At 46.0% G+C, this 11,876-nt stretch overlaps 1 protein-coding gene across 1 annotated transcript in view; it reads right to left on the bottom strand.

Annotated features, from left to right (window-relative positions):
• Bin1 (bridging integrator 1) overlaps positions 1-10,011 on the bottom strand; it is a 58,098-nt gene extending 48,087 nt beyond the window's left edge. Inside the window, exon 1 of the mRNA XM_010637674.3 lies at positions 9,967-10,011. Within this exon, the coding sequence (XP_010635976.1) occupies positions 9,967-9,996 (30 nt within the window). The 5' untranslated portion in view covers positions 9,997-10,011. The remainder of the gene's footprint in view (positions 1-9,966) is intronic.
• Positions 10,012-11,876: the final 1,865 nt, after the last annotated feature.

The raw sequence follows: 11,876 nt of genomic DNA, 5'->3' as shown, positions 1-11,876 counted from the left end.
CCCCGGGGCGGGGACTAACTCGCCGCTCTGGAGAGCGGCGCCTCCCAGTCCTGACGCCCGGGTCCTCCTCCAGAGGAGGCCCCTCCTGCGGCGCAGGAAAAGGAGACCAGGTGGAGCCAATGCGCAGCCGTACGCGCGAGAGGGGCTCTGCCCCGGCTCCGCACCCCCACCCACGGGCCTCAGCGGTGACCCCGGGCTCCTTGCGCAGAGCTCCACGGCTCTCCTGCTTGCCCAGCCTTTTGCCACTTAAGCGCTCCTTGGTTCCACTTTGCTGATTATAATTGCATCAGCGGTCTAACATTGCTCCGCGTGCCGCAGGCGTTGCCCGTCAGCCTCCGGACCGCCCCCTGAGATAGGTGTTACTCTCCTTTTACCAGGAGTCCTGGCGAAAGATTTCTGGCCACGTCCCAGGCCCAGCGTTGCTCTGCACTGGGTTGTTTCCTAATTCCTGCAAGAAGGAAAACGGCTCAGGGTCATTGTTGGTGAAGATAAGGTTACTCTTCACCAGCTTGGCCAACGCATGAATGAGACATTGTAAGTGACATTCATTCCAGCTTCCCGGAGCCCAGGGGATTCTAAAATTGTGGGTGCTCAAGTCTTTTACATGCAGTGACAGTTTTTGCATATAAGCTACACATATCTTCCACATACCTTAAATCGTCTCTAGATGACTTGCAGTAATACTTGAAATGTCATATAAATACTTGCATTGTTTGGGGGGTAATAACAAGGAAAAAACTCCATTCCTGTTCAGTGCAGAGCAGTTTCCCCTGAATATTTTTGATACTGGAGTGTGGAATCCACCGATCCAGAGGGCCGACTGCAACAAATGTGTACTGTCTGCCGGTACCCACACCCACCGTCGCCCGAAACACATCAGGGGCTAGGAAGACTGCTAGGGCAGTCCTGCCTGGAGGTGTTGGGCAGCTGGGGTGCTGTGTGGAACAGTGAGGCGTCCTGCTGAAAGGGCCCAGATTTATCCCTCGTGGTCGAGTCAGGATCAAGGGAGGAGTGGCACCTCCCTGTCTCACAGCAGTCAGAGGAGCCACAAGGACCTGGGAAGGGGTCCTGCAGACAGCAGTCCAAGCCCTCCATACAGAGAAACTGAGGCCCAGGAATGGAAGGATCTCCTGCGTTCACACAGGCCCGGCTCTCCTCCTGCATGCTCTCTGGCTGCTCCTGGTTCTTCCACCCAGGCCTCCCTCCAGCCCATCATTGCCTCTATTCTGTAGAAATAGAAGCCGCTGTGTTGCTGGTGAAAGTGAGATAATAGTAGAGGTCGAGCAAAGATCTAGCTCTCAAAAGCACCAAGCATCCCCACATCCAAGCCTGGCTTCTCCTGAAAGCTCAGTGCTTTCACCCCACTGCTTTGTTCTCCTAAGCTTATGATTGCCAACCTTGGTCTCCAAGCAAACGCTTCCAACTCTCCTCCGAGGAAAGAAGGAAATGAGCAGAAGTCAAATCCTATTACAGTCAGACCCCAGGGAGCAGCAGGCGCTGCTGCTGCTGCTGCTGCTGCTGCTGCTGCTGCTGCTGCTGCTTTGCTGGACTTGGGTGCTTCAAAATATCATGTGATGTGAAAACTGGAAGCAACTGAAAAGTTCCCCAGCAGGATAGGGTCAGCTGTGACAGTGCAGCAACCAGAGGGGCCATTAAGGAATCATCAGGAACAGCCATTCTATAGAGCAAAATGCAAACAATGCTTGCAGCATAATTATGAATGAAGAGGGGACGATAGGAAATTGTACATGCACTATCCGTGGAACCACAGCAAAATAAATACAGGTATTAGAATCAAAGGCTCAAAAGAATGAAGAGGCAAGAAAGAAAGAGATATGTGAGACCTTAAAGCCTGGTTTCCTAATAAAGTAACACGTTGCCTTCATAAAAAGAACCTCAGATCTATTTTTAAAGAAAGTGTCTTTCATCCAGTCTCTAGATTAGAAAGGCCTTTCAAATGCAAAGGCCGGGAAAGATACGTTGACATTTTAAAATCGGAGCCAGGCATGCTGGTGCACACCTGTAATCCCATCACTGGGGAAGCTGAGGCAGGAGAATCGCCATGAGTTTAAGGCCAGCCTGGGCAACATAGTAAGTTCAGGGCCAGGCTGAACTACAAAGCAAGACCCTGTCTCAAGAACCCTCAAAAAATAAAATAAAATCATAGTGTTAGGTTTTTTAGTAGTACATGTTTGTAGTACTAATTACAACTAGCATGGGAAGTTGGTATATACAACTAACACATCTTGATCCTTTTCTCTCTTTTTGTGTTTCGTTTTGTTTTTCACCCCCCACCCTTTCCCTCTCTTCCTATTCCTTCCAATTCTTGGTCTCCTTTTCATGTGCAGAAGCTCTATTTTCAGCATTTTCCCTTCAATTTTTTAACCCTTTTCTCTCCCCCCCTCTATAGAGAGAGAGAGACTACATATATATGTATATGTACTTTTTTGAGTTTCTCATATAAGAGAAATTGATATTTAAGTTTGTATGTCTAAAATGGTAGTTTGAAAGTATGTAAAAATTAAAAGCTCTGAACTTCAAAAAAATAGTCAACACATAGGAAAAATATTTGAAAGGAAATGCTTCAAGAATGTTAGTACAAATCCAAAAGGTACACTAGAAGAGATTTTTACTTTCTAAATATTCTATAGTATGTTATTTTCTTCTAACTGGGATAGCCTATAATTTTAATTATTAAGGAGAAAGGATATTTCCATGTTGAAGTTTGATATTTTAAAAATTAAATTGTAAAAAAGGGAAAATATTTTTAAGTTTATGAACAATTAAGATCCTAATATATAAATAAATAGACAATAGAACAAATGGACAATTTCCAAATTTGGATGTTCAAATAATCAAGTTTTTAAAGTTCATTCTTTATCATTAAGTGAATGATACCATTGCAGCCTCCACTTTCATCCACAGATGCTTTTCTAAATTATATTATTTAGTAAGAACCAAACTATATCATGTAAAGGTACAAGACCCCAATGATAAGTGTAACTGTATTGTTTGCTTTAAATGTACCAATAAACTTAACAGGGAAGATAAATAAATAAACAAAATTATTTAGGAAGACCAAAGAGTTAGAAACTCTGACATACTGCTTCTGAGAGTGTAAACAGGTGCAAAATTTCTGCAAAGCAGTTGTGCATTAGAAGAGGAATCGCCAAAATATCCACACTGTTTAACCCCACAATCTCAAGGCTAGGAACTAATTAAAAACTTTCAGCAAAATTTTGAGCATGCAGATGCCCATTACATTATTTAGAAAATAGAACAAATACTGAAAGTGTTCTGAATGTTACCATCTGTGGGCCAGGGATGTAGCTCAGTGGCACTGTGGCTGCCTCTCAAGCACAAGGTCCTGAGTTCAGTCTTCGATACCAAAAAAAAAATACCATCGGAATGCTGTATGATTAAGTAAACTATGGTATAGCCGTACGTGAAGTGCTTTTGCAGTTTGTGGTGATATAGAAATACGGTGGCCATAGAATAATGCAGGATTTTAAATTGTATAGGGTATAGGGCTATCTATTACCCAACATGTGATTGGTATCTCTGAGGAGAGCAGTTGGCAGTGGGTTTTTATTTTCCTGCTTCCTTTTCATTTTTCCAGTTTTATATATGTCCTATTTTTGTCATCAGATAGAGATGCCATTAAAAATACAAAATAAAATGAGGAAACTGACTCCTAGGACAAGAGTTGAGAAACCACAATTTGCAAAATCAGAAAGAAAAAAAAACTCAGAGTCTGAGAATGCGTACTGTGGGTCTGAATTTGAGAACTGAAAAAACAATGTTTTTCTGATTGCTTATTTGTTTTTTGTTCGCTTCTGTTTGGTTTTCTGAGACAAGGTCTTGCTTTGTAGTTTAGACTGGGCTGGAACTCACTGTGTAGACCAGGGGTGGCCTCAAACTTACAGCAGCCCTCCTGCCTCAGCCTCCCGAGTGCTAGGATTACAGACGGGTGCTACCACACACAGCTTGCTTACCTGTTTTTAATAGACTTCATTTTTTAGAAACTTTAGGTCTGCAACAAAACTGGCAGAAGTTACAGAGATTTCTGGTACACCTGCAGCCCTCACACTTGCATGGCCTCCCCTGTATCAACATCCCACCCCAGAGTGGAATATGACATATTATAAGCAGTGAACCTACACTGAAGTGTTACATCCCCCAAAGCCCGTGGTGTGCACGGTGTTCGCCCTTGGCAATGCGCATCCCACATCCAGTGACGCATTTACCATCAGGGTATCCCAGAGTGCTTCACTGCACTAAAGCTCCTTTGTGCTCCAGCTCTTCATCTCGCAGCCCGGGAAAGCACAGGCCTTTTGCCCACTCTGTCGTTTTGCCTCTTCCAGAACACCACATAGTTGGAATCACACAGTGTGCAACCTTCTCGGATTGGCTTAGTAACATACATTGAGTTTCCTCTAGGTTTTTTCATGCCTCAAGAACTCATTTCCTGGGCCCAGGATTTAGCTCAGTGGTTCTGACACCTGCTTTGCAAGCGCAGGGACCCGAGTTGGATCCCTGGTACAAAAAAAGAGAACTCATTTCCTTTTGGCACCGAGTAATATCCCATTGTCTGGACCTACCATATTTTTCCACTCACCTATCGAAGGACAGCTTCGTTGTCCCTAAGTTTGGCCCAAGTTAGGTGTGCAGCTTCTCTGTGGATATAGTTGAGAATCCTTTGGATAAATTCCAAGGAGTGCGATTGAACGGTTACAGTGTGTTTAGTGCTGTCAGGAGCGGCCTGGCTTCCAGAGTAGCAGAATCACTTCGCATTGCCGCCGCAGTGAATGAAGTTTCTGTTGCTCCATCCGCATTCTCGCCACACTTGGTGTTGACAGGGTCCAGGATTTGGGCCACTCTAATAGAAGTGCGCTGGTGCCTGGTTGTTTGTGAAATTACATTTTTAAGTCATGAGGAACACAGGCAAGCCAAGGGCGGTCCTCTTTTTTCTTGGAGAGAAAAACCACATTCCACTATGTTTCCTTTGATGATTCAAGATTCGAGGAAGAGGCCCTGAGCTACCAGTATCACCATCCGCATCTGAATCTTCATTCTATCTTATGAAGCAAGGTTGTTGTTGCCGCTGCTGTTGCTGCTGCTATTTATACCCTTTTGGCTGTCAGAATTCTCCTATGTTTGCGAGAAGGTGGGTTTACCAAAGGCACGTGGCTCATAGGTCTTGCGCTGAGACTAGTCAGCACACAAGTCACCTCAGGGTCTCAAATAGACCGAGTTTGTACCTCTTCTGGGCCAGCAAGCTTTAACCTTTGCCTAGGATCCAGGAGGACCTACAAGCAGAACTAACTCATATGTGTGATATGGTACCCAAGAAGGGCTCCCTAACTCCAATTATCCTTAACACTTTCATGAATAAAATACCACCACTCTTAAATTCTGTGATATTGTAGAAAGGGAAGACAGACCTGGGTCACAAATCAGCTGTCTTACTTGTCACTTTCCCTTCTTTGGATATGTTACATAAACTGGTCAGATCTCCTGTATAACCGGGGGGCAAATTATGCTCTTTAGATTTTTGTGAAAGTAATGAACAGTATACATCTATCAAGCCCTTGGGAGAGTGGCATTAACACTGTAAATGAGGATTGCATGTAATAGGTAGTAGATGTTATAAATTGGGTCTTCCTTGCTAATTGTCCTGCTCGCTCTGCCAGTCCTTCTTGTGAATATGCTATGGTTTGAGTGTCTCCCAAAGGATTTTGTACTGGAAGCTTGGTGCCCAATAGGGCATTTCAGAAGTGGCGGGTCCATAAAGATGAAGCCTGCAGGAAGGTGGTCATGTCTGGGGGGCACTGCCTTCTGAAGGGGTTAGTGTCGTTCTCACAGGACCAGGCTAGTCCTCAGGAGAGCAGATTGTTATCAAGTAGGGCCATTCCAGATGTTTGCCCCCTTAACTTGTGCTGTTATGCTGTAATGGACCCTGAAGGCCTTGGCCAGAGGCCAATCGGATGAGGCTTCCCAATCTGGACTTTCAGCCTCTAAAAATTCTTTTCATTGTAAATTACGAAGCATCAGGTAAGCAGTTACAGCAACACAAAATGGGCTATGATGGTGCAATTTGATGAAACCTTGTCCCTTGCTCCTGGGCTCAAGTAGACCAATTAATGACCCAAGCAGAGCCATTAAGTGTCTCCTCTGGGCTAGTCTATGCTCGGAAGACCCAGAAGTTCCTCCTGCCACTGGATTTCCAAAGTTAGGAGAAGGGAAGTCTAGAGCTGCCAGAGGCTAGTGTGCCCACCATGTGAACCATCCGCCTAGAAGCTGAGGTCAGCAAGAGTGGAGAGACGGAGACAGAGAGAGACACAGAGACAGAGAGAGAGAAAGAGAGAGAAAGAAGCACACGGCTTGAGAACTCGGTGCAGTCGTGCTTGAATCCTGCCGCTCTCATCTCCATCGGCTACATGACCCAGTACATTTTTTTCTTGCTAAGCTCAATTTGAGATCACTTGTAATCACGAGAAACACGACTGTTGTGGTATCATAATAATGATCTTTGGGGCGACAACCCTAATGCAGTCCTAATTCTACCGATGTCCAGGTTGGTCTTTCCTGAATGCCTCCAACTGGCCCAGATGCATTAATATGGAATGTCCCAAGTGGGACAATTTTGAGTGAAATGGAAAAAAATATAATTACACCTGGGAAGTAGACAGAAGCAAGGACCGTGGGCAAATGAGGACGCAGACATACCTGGGTCTTAAATGTTCCCCCAAAGCCTACATTGTGAAGGCCTGGTCTCAATACAGCAGTGTTCAGAGAGGGAGCCTTGGAGGTGTTTTGTTCCCGAGGGCTCTAATCTCATAAGCAGATGGATGCATTGCTTAATAGGTTTGGAGGAAGGGGCCTTGTTATATAATCCTCCCCTCCCTGTCTTTCCATCTCTCTCCCTCTCCTCTGCTCCCCAGCCATCATGAGGTGGGTGGGCAGCTTCTCTGCCACACTTTTCCACTACAGTGCTCTGCCTAGCCACAGTCCAGTTGACCACGGACTGAAACCATGAGCCAAGACAGACCTCTTCTTCTTGAAGTTGATTTTCTCAGGTATTTTGTCACGACGATGGAAAACTGTCTGACACTAGGTTAGAGGTTTAGGAACTGAGAAGATGCTCAAGTAGGACTGAGAACATGCACTTCATTCTCTTTCCACAGCCGGTCCAGTTCCCATGAGGTAATCCAGGCAGAGAAGGGAGGGCAACCTTCCAGGAAACCCTCAGAAGGGACCTCTCCCTTCTGCCACACTTCAAGGCTTCCCAACCTACTGACCTAGATGCCGGGTCCGATTTTACCAGCCCTGTAGGAGGAACCTGTGGAATGAACCCAGGGACTCGTGCAACGACTGACTCCGACCTATTAACAAGGCTTCTGGCAATAAGTGAACTTATTATTTCCTATTTCCACCAGTACATAAAGCCTCCAAGAGCAAAAAAGAAATGTTGCCAGATGACAGCTTGCTTGTGTTTCCCCTCTGTGTCTTGAAATCTTTGCTGACCTCTGAGTGGCACTTTGTTTGGTAAACCACGTTGGGGCAGGATAGATGACACAAAGATAATTATAGTAACGTTTTTAGGGAGCATTTCCAAAGCCATAGCCTGACATTTTACTTCTAAAGGGTGTGGCTAAAGGGTAGTAGATTAAAAAGGCAAAAACAACAATAGCTCTGGCTTTAGGCCAGAAGAGTCTGGGTCCATGGGGTGTTAGTCCTGTGGCCCTGCTCCAGTTATCTGCTGCTTTTAAATGACGGAACACTACTCCACAGGACCAGCAGTTGCTGAGGAGTAGAGGTGATTTACACAGCCTTTGGCCCTGGGCTGAGTGGACTTTTGTAAACGGTACCTATTATCCTGATATCCAGTCTTTCCGTTATCTGGTTTGGGCAGACATCACTGGTTAGACGCAGCAGGCTGACCTTTGCCAGCCTTAAGGATGGGCAAATACAGGTGTAGGAAAGGAGACAGGCCCTCGCCCAGTACTGCTTCAGTAAATCTCCGCTTGCTTCCTATCGAAGTAAGATTGTAGCCTTTGGGAACACCCCTGAAATCCTACTAGAATTGTCTTTGTATCATCTACCCCCCAAAGTGGCTTACTAAAACAAGGGCAGACACAAGATTGCATAGTACATTCTTAAGCTTTTTGTTGTCATCTGCTTGTGATGGTACTGTGGATTGAACTCAGGGCCTTCACACTGAGCTACATCTCAGACCTTCTTTTTTAATGTTTAGTTTGACACGGGGTCTTGCTAAGTCACAGAGTTGCCCAGGCTGGGCTCAGAACTTGCAATTCTCTTTTACTCAGCCTCTCAGAGTGCTGGAGTACCAGGCATGCTAAACCACACCTGGCCAGTTTTTAACCGTCTCTAAAGCTTCTTCAAGCTGTAAACAAATTAACATGCTGTAGGGCATCCAAGAAGACTGGTTCCTTGAGTTTGAACTTCATTTACAGGGTAGGAGGTCCCCTCTAGGAAAGCAGTTTCAGGAGGCACAGCAAAGCCTTACATTCATTTGCATCCTTCTGTATTAGAAGGTAAAGGACAATCATGCTCCTAGTGACGAGTAAAGTAATAAAAAGAACCAATATAAATGTTTAATCATGAGTTGGTTAAGTAAGCTTAGTTCTAAATTTTGGTTTCTCTATATTTTGAATATTAAGCTACCATTAAAAATTAATAAGTGAGCATTCAAAATTCAAAAACTCTGCCCTCCTAAACACCTTTGTGAAAATGAAGAGGTGATCCACTCAGATAATACTATTCATAACACAAACATCTAACAAAGAACTAGTATCCAGAATGCAGACGGAAGTACTGTAACAATAATGAGAAGGCAAACATCCCATCTGTTAAAAAACAAATACTTTGAAGTCGTCCTTCCTCACAGAAGATGTACAAATAGCAATGAGCCCTTGAAAAGTGGCTCAGTTTCCTTAGTCTTTGGGGAGGGTGACTAGAAACCACAAGGAGCCGACACTACACACATTCACAAAAATAGCTCAGTTTAAAAAGACCAATAACCCCAATTAGAACAATTGAAACTACACCCACAGCCACTCAGCAGTCTCTACCCATTCCTCCTGCCTTCCTCAGAATGAATATTTTTGTTTTCTCTCTCTGTTTCTCCTACCTCTTCTGCCCAGGCTCGTCATATATATCTGAAGTCTAACTGTGACCCAGATGAATGTTTTAGCCCCGAGTGATACTATGGCTGCAAATAAACAGGCGGATGGAGAGATCTCCCCAACTCTGGAACCCACAGCCTTGCGTAAACAAGCCCTATACAGCCCAGAGGACGTTGAGCACATCCTTCCTGAAGACATGAGGCTTCATAAATCCTCGGTTTCAGTCAGATTTCCACCACTGTGACAAAATACTTAAAATGAGCCAATTTAGAAGAGGAAAGGTTTACTTTGGCTCCCGGTTCTGGAGGTTGAGTCCATGGTTGCTTGGTATTGCCACCTTGCGCCTGGGTCAAGGCAGCACATCTTGTTGAGGAGCATGTAGTAAAGTGAGCTGCTCATCTTGCTGGGAAGCAAAAAGCAAGAGGAAAGAGTTGAAGTGTAAATATGCCCTCCAAGGACACACCCCACTGGCCCAACTCCCTTCCACCAGGCTCCGCCTCCAAAGGCTCTACCACCTCCCAACATAGGTCAGGGACCAAGTAGCACAGGTCAGGGACCAAGCCATCAACACACGATCCTTAGGGCACATTTAAGATCCAAACCATAGCACACCCAGGAATTAATCTACTTCATCTATTCTTGCTGCTAGCTGATTTTAAAACCACCGATCTTAGAGGTGTATATAGCCCCTCTGGCACATGGGTTGTGACGCTGGTAAAGTTGGATTATGCCAGCAGAACCACCAATTACTTCCTAACCCACAGTCACCTCTCCCCACACCTATCCCCAGATCCTGCCCCACATATCCAAATCCTACCTTCATGGAGGCCGATTTACAATTCGCCATCTCATCGCCATCTCTTCTGCACAAAGCTTGTCATTTCAGAGATCAGCATATTGTAAAATGGATAACACGGGCCTAGGTCAGTAACAGACAGGCATACTAGGTCAGTAACAGACAGGCATACACGTGTCCCGCTTACCCAGCTCTCCTCCCCGCCTTTCTTCGTCCAGGTACTTGGCAACCCTCCTCACCCTTAAGGATACAGGAGTCACCTCGTCCAGGTTTTCTTTGACCCACGTAACCCAGGTAGGCCACAAGGGCTTCCTCCTTCCTCCGCCCCCCCCAAAACCCCATGCTTGCCTTTGTACACACTTAGCATCCCCATGTACCACAGAGACATTCTGTCACAGTAGGGGAAGGTGCTCTGGGACCCAGCTGTTTACCTGCTCTCTGCCCTGCCTCCTCATGACCGGAGTTGGGGGAGGAGGTCACACTCATTTGGGAGGAAACACATTTCCTGCTCAGGTCTTAGTTGGGAGCTGACAATAGTCTATACAGAACACGGTTGCCCTTGAGTACATGGGATGCTGTTTAAGACCAACAGCCTTGAACTCTAGTTCCTGGAGGGAAGGGACAGAGTCTTCTTGGCTCTGAGCCCAGTGCCCTCTTTGAGGATGGTGGGCACAGAGCAGATATTTAGCAAATGCATGTTCCTTGTTGCCACCATAGCTGGCTGGCTACGGTCTTGGTCCACCCAAACTTGAAGAAGGTGCTCCGGACCAGAAGGGTGGAGGGTGAAGCATGATGACCCTCCTGGAGGTGGGTTCCTGCCGTGGACAAGTGCATGTGTCCAGAGTTACCTGTGTCTTCATGTATGTCCTGGCTTGTCAGTTGTTTTCTGTCTTCTGAACATTGGCTGCAGTAGGTCTGGGTGAGACCTAAGATTTTATAAGTCATTAGCCATGTTTAACTCATCCTTCTGGGCAATATTGCCTCTCAAGTCAGCAGGATCCTGGCACCTGTCAGAGGCACAGAGGGCACCGGGTGGCTGGAGCTTGGGCTGTGAGTGCGGCCAGCAGACAGAGATGCACATTCACCAAAGTGCAGGTGGCCAGCGTCACTCTAACAGTGAAATCATGTTTTTTGCATTTTATATTTTACAGAGGAGAACACTGAGCGTAACAATCGTTTTTGTTCGTTCTAAGTAAACATCTGACAATGTCCAATTCAATGGGTTCTGCCCCTCAAACACAACAATGCTGCCTTAAATAAAAATGACTGAGAGGACATGCATCTCAACCCACAATCCTGGCTGTGCAAGAAATACTTGGCTTCTCCTTCCAGTCCTAGTTCAGTGGTCCCTTCTGGCCCCCTCCCATTTCTTAGGAAGCTGTGGTGATCGCATCTGTGCCCCAGTCTGTTCTCTATATCATAGCTGCTCACAGCACCTTCCCTTCTTCCTCGTGTCACCCACATGGTGTACCACCATGCCGTTTCCCTCTCTGTCCCTAAGGACTTGGGCTTGAGGGTGCTGAGCCTGGGTGAGTATCTCAGGCAGGCGGACGGACATGAATCATTTCTGTGTTTCCTCCTTGTTGCAGCTGTGGGCAACCCTGAAAGGCTCCCTGAGGCCCTCTCCCTGGCAGACATGACTGCTAGGGGCAAGATCTCCAATCTCTGAAATTCTCCCAGATCTAGCTGCGATCTCTGTCACCCTTTCCCTGGAGAATAGGTCCTGGCATCAAGGCCAGGGTCTGGGGAACCTAGAAGCATTCAAATCATCTTCATTTTCTGATTCTCCACTCTCCCACTCTAACAATAGTCTTCAGGAGGGACAGGAGGAGGCCTTGCTTAGTGTAATTCCTCAGGTATTGTCCCCAGTGGGCTGGTTTACAAACAGATCTGGCTTTTTAAAGTCAAAAGCCAAGAATTTGATCCATTGC

Source organism: Fukomys damarensis, unplaced genomic scaffold (genome assembly GCF_012274545.1).
Source record: "Fukomys damarensis isolate Sample0158 unplaced genomic scaffold, DMR_v1.0_HiC HiC_scaffold_29, whole genome shotgun sequence".
In the NCBI taxonomy this organism is placed as follows: Eukaryota; Metazoa; Chordata; class Mammalia; order Rodentia; family Bathyergidae; genus Fukomys; species Fukomys damarensis.
Note: the sequence above shows the minus strand (reverse complement) of the source record. Positions and strands in the feature narration are given on the sequence as shown.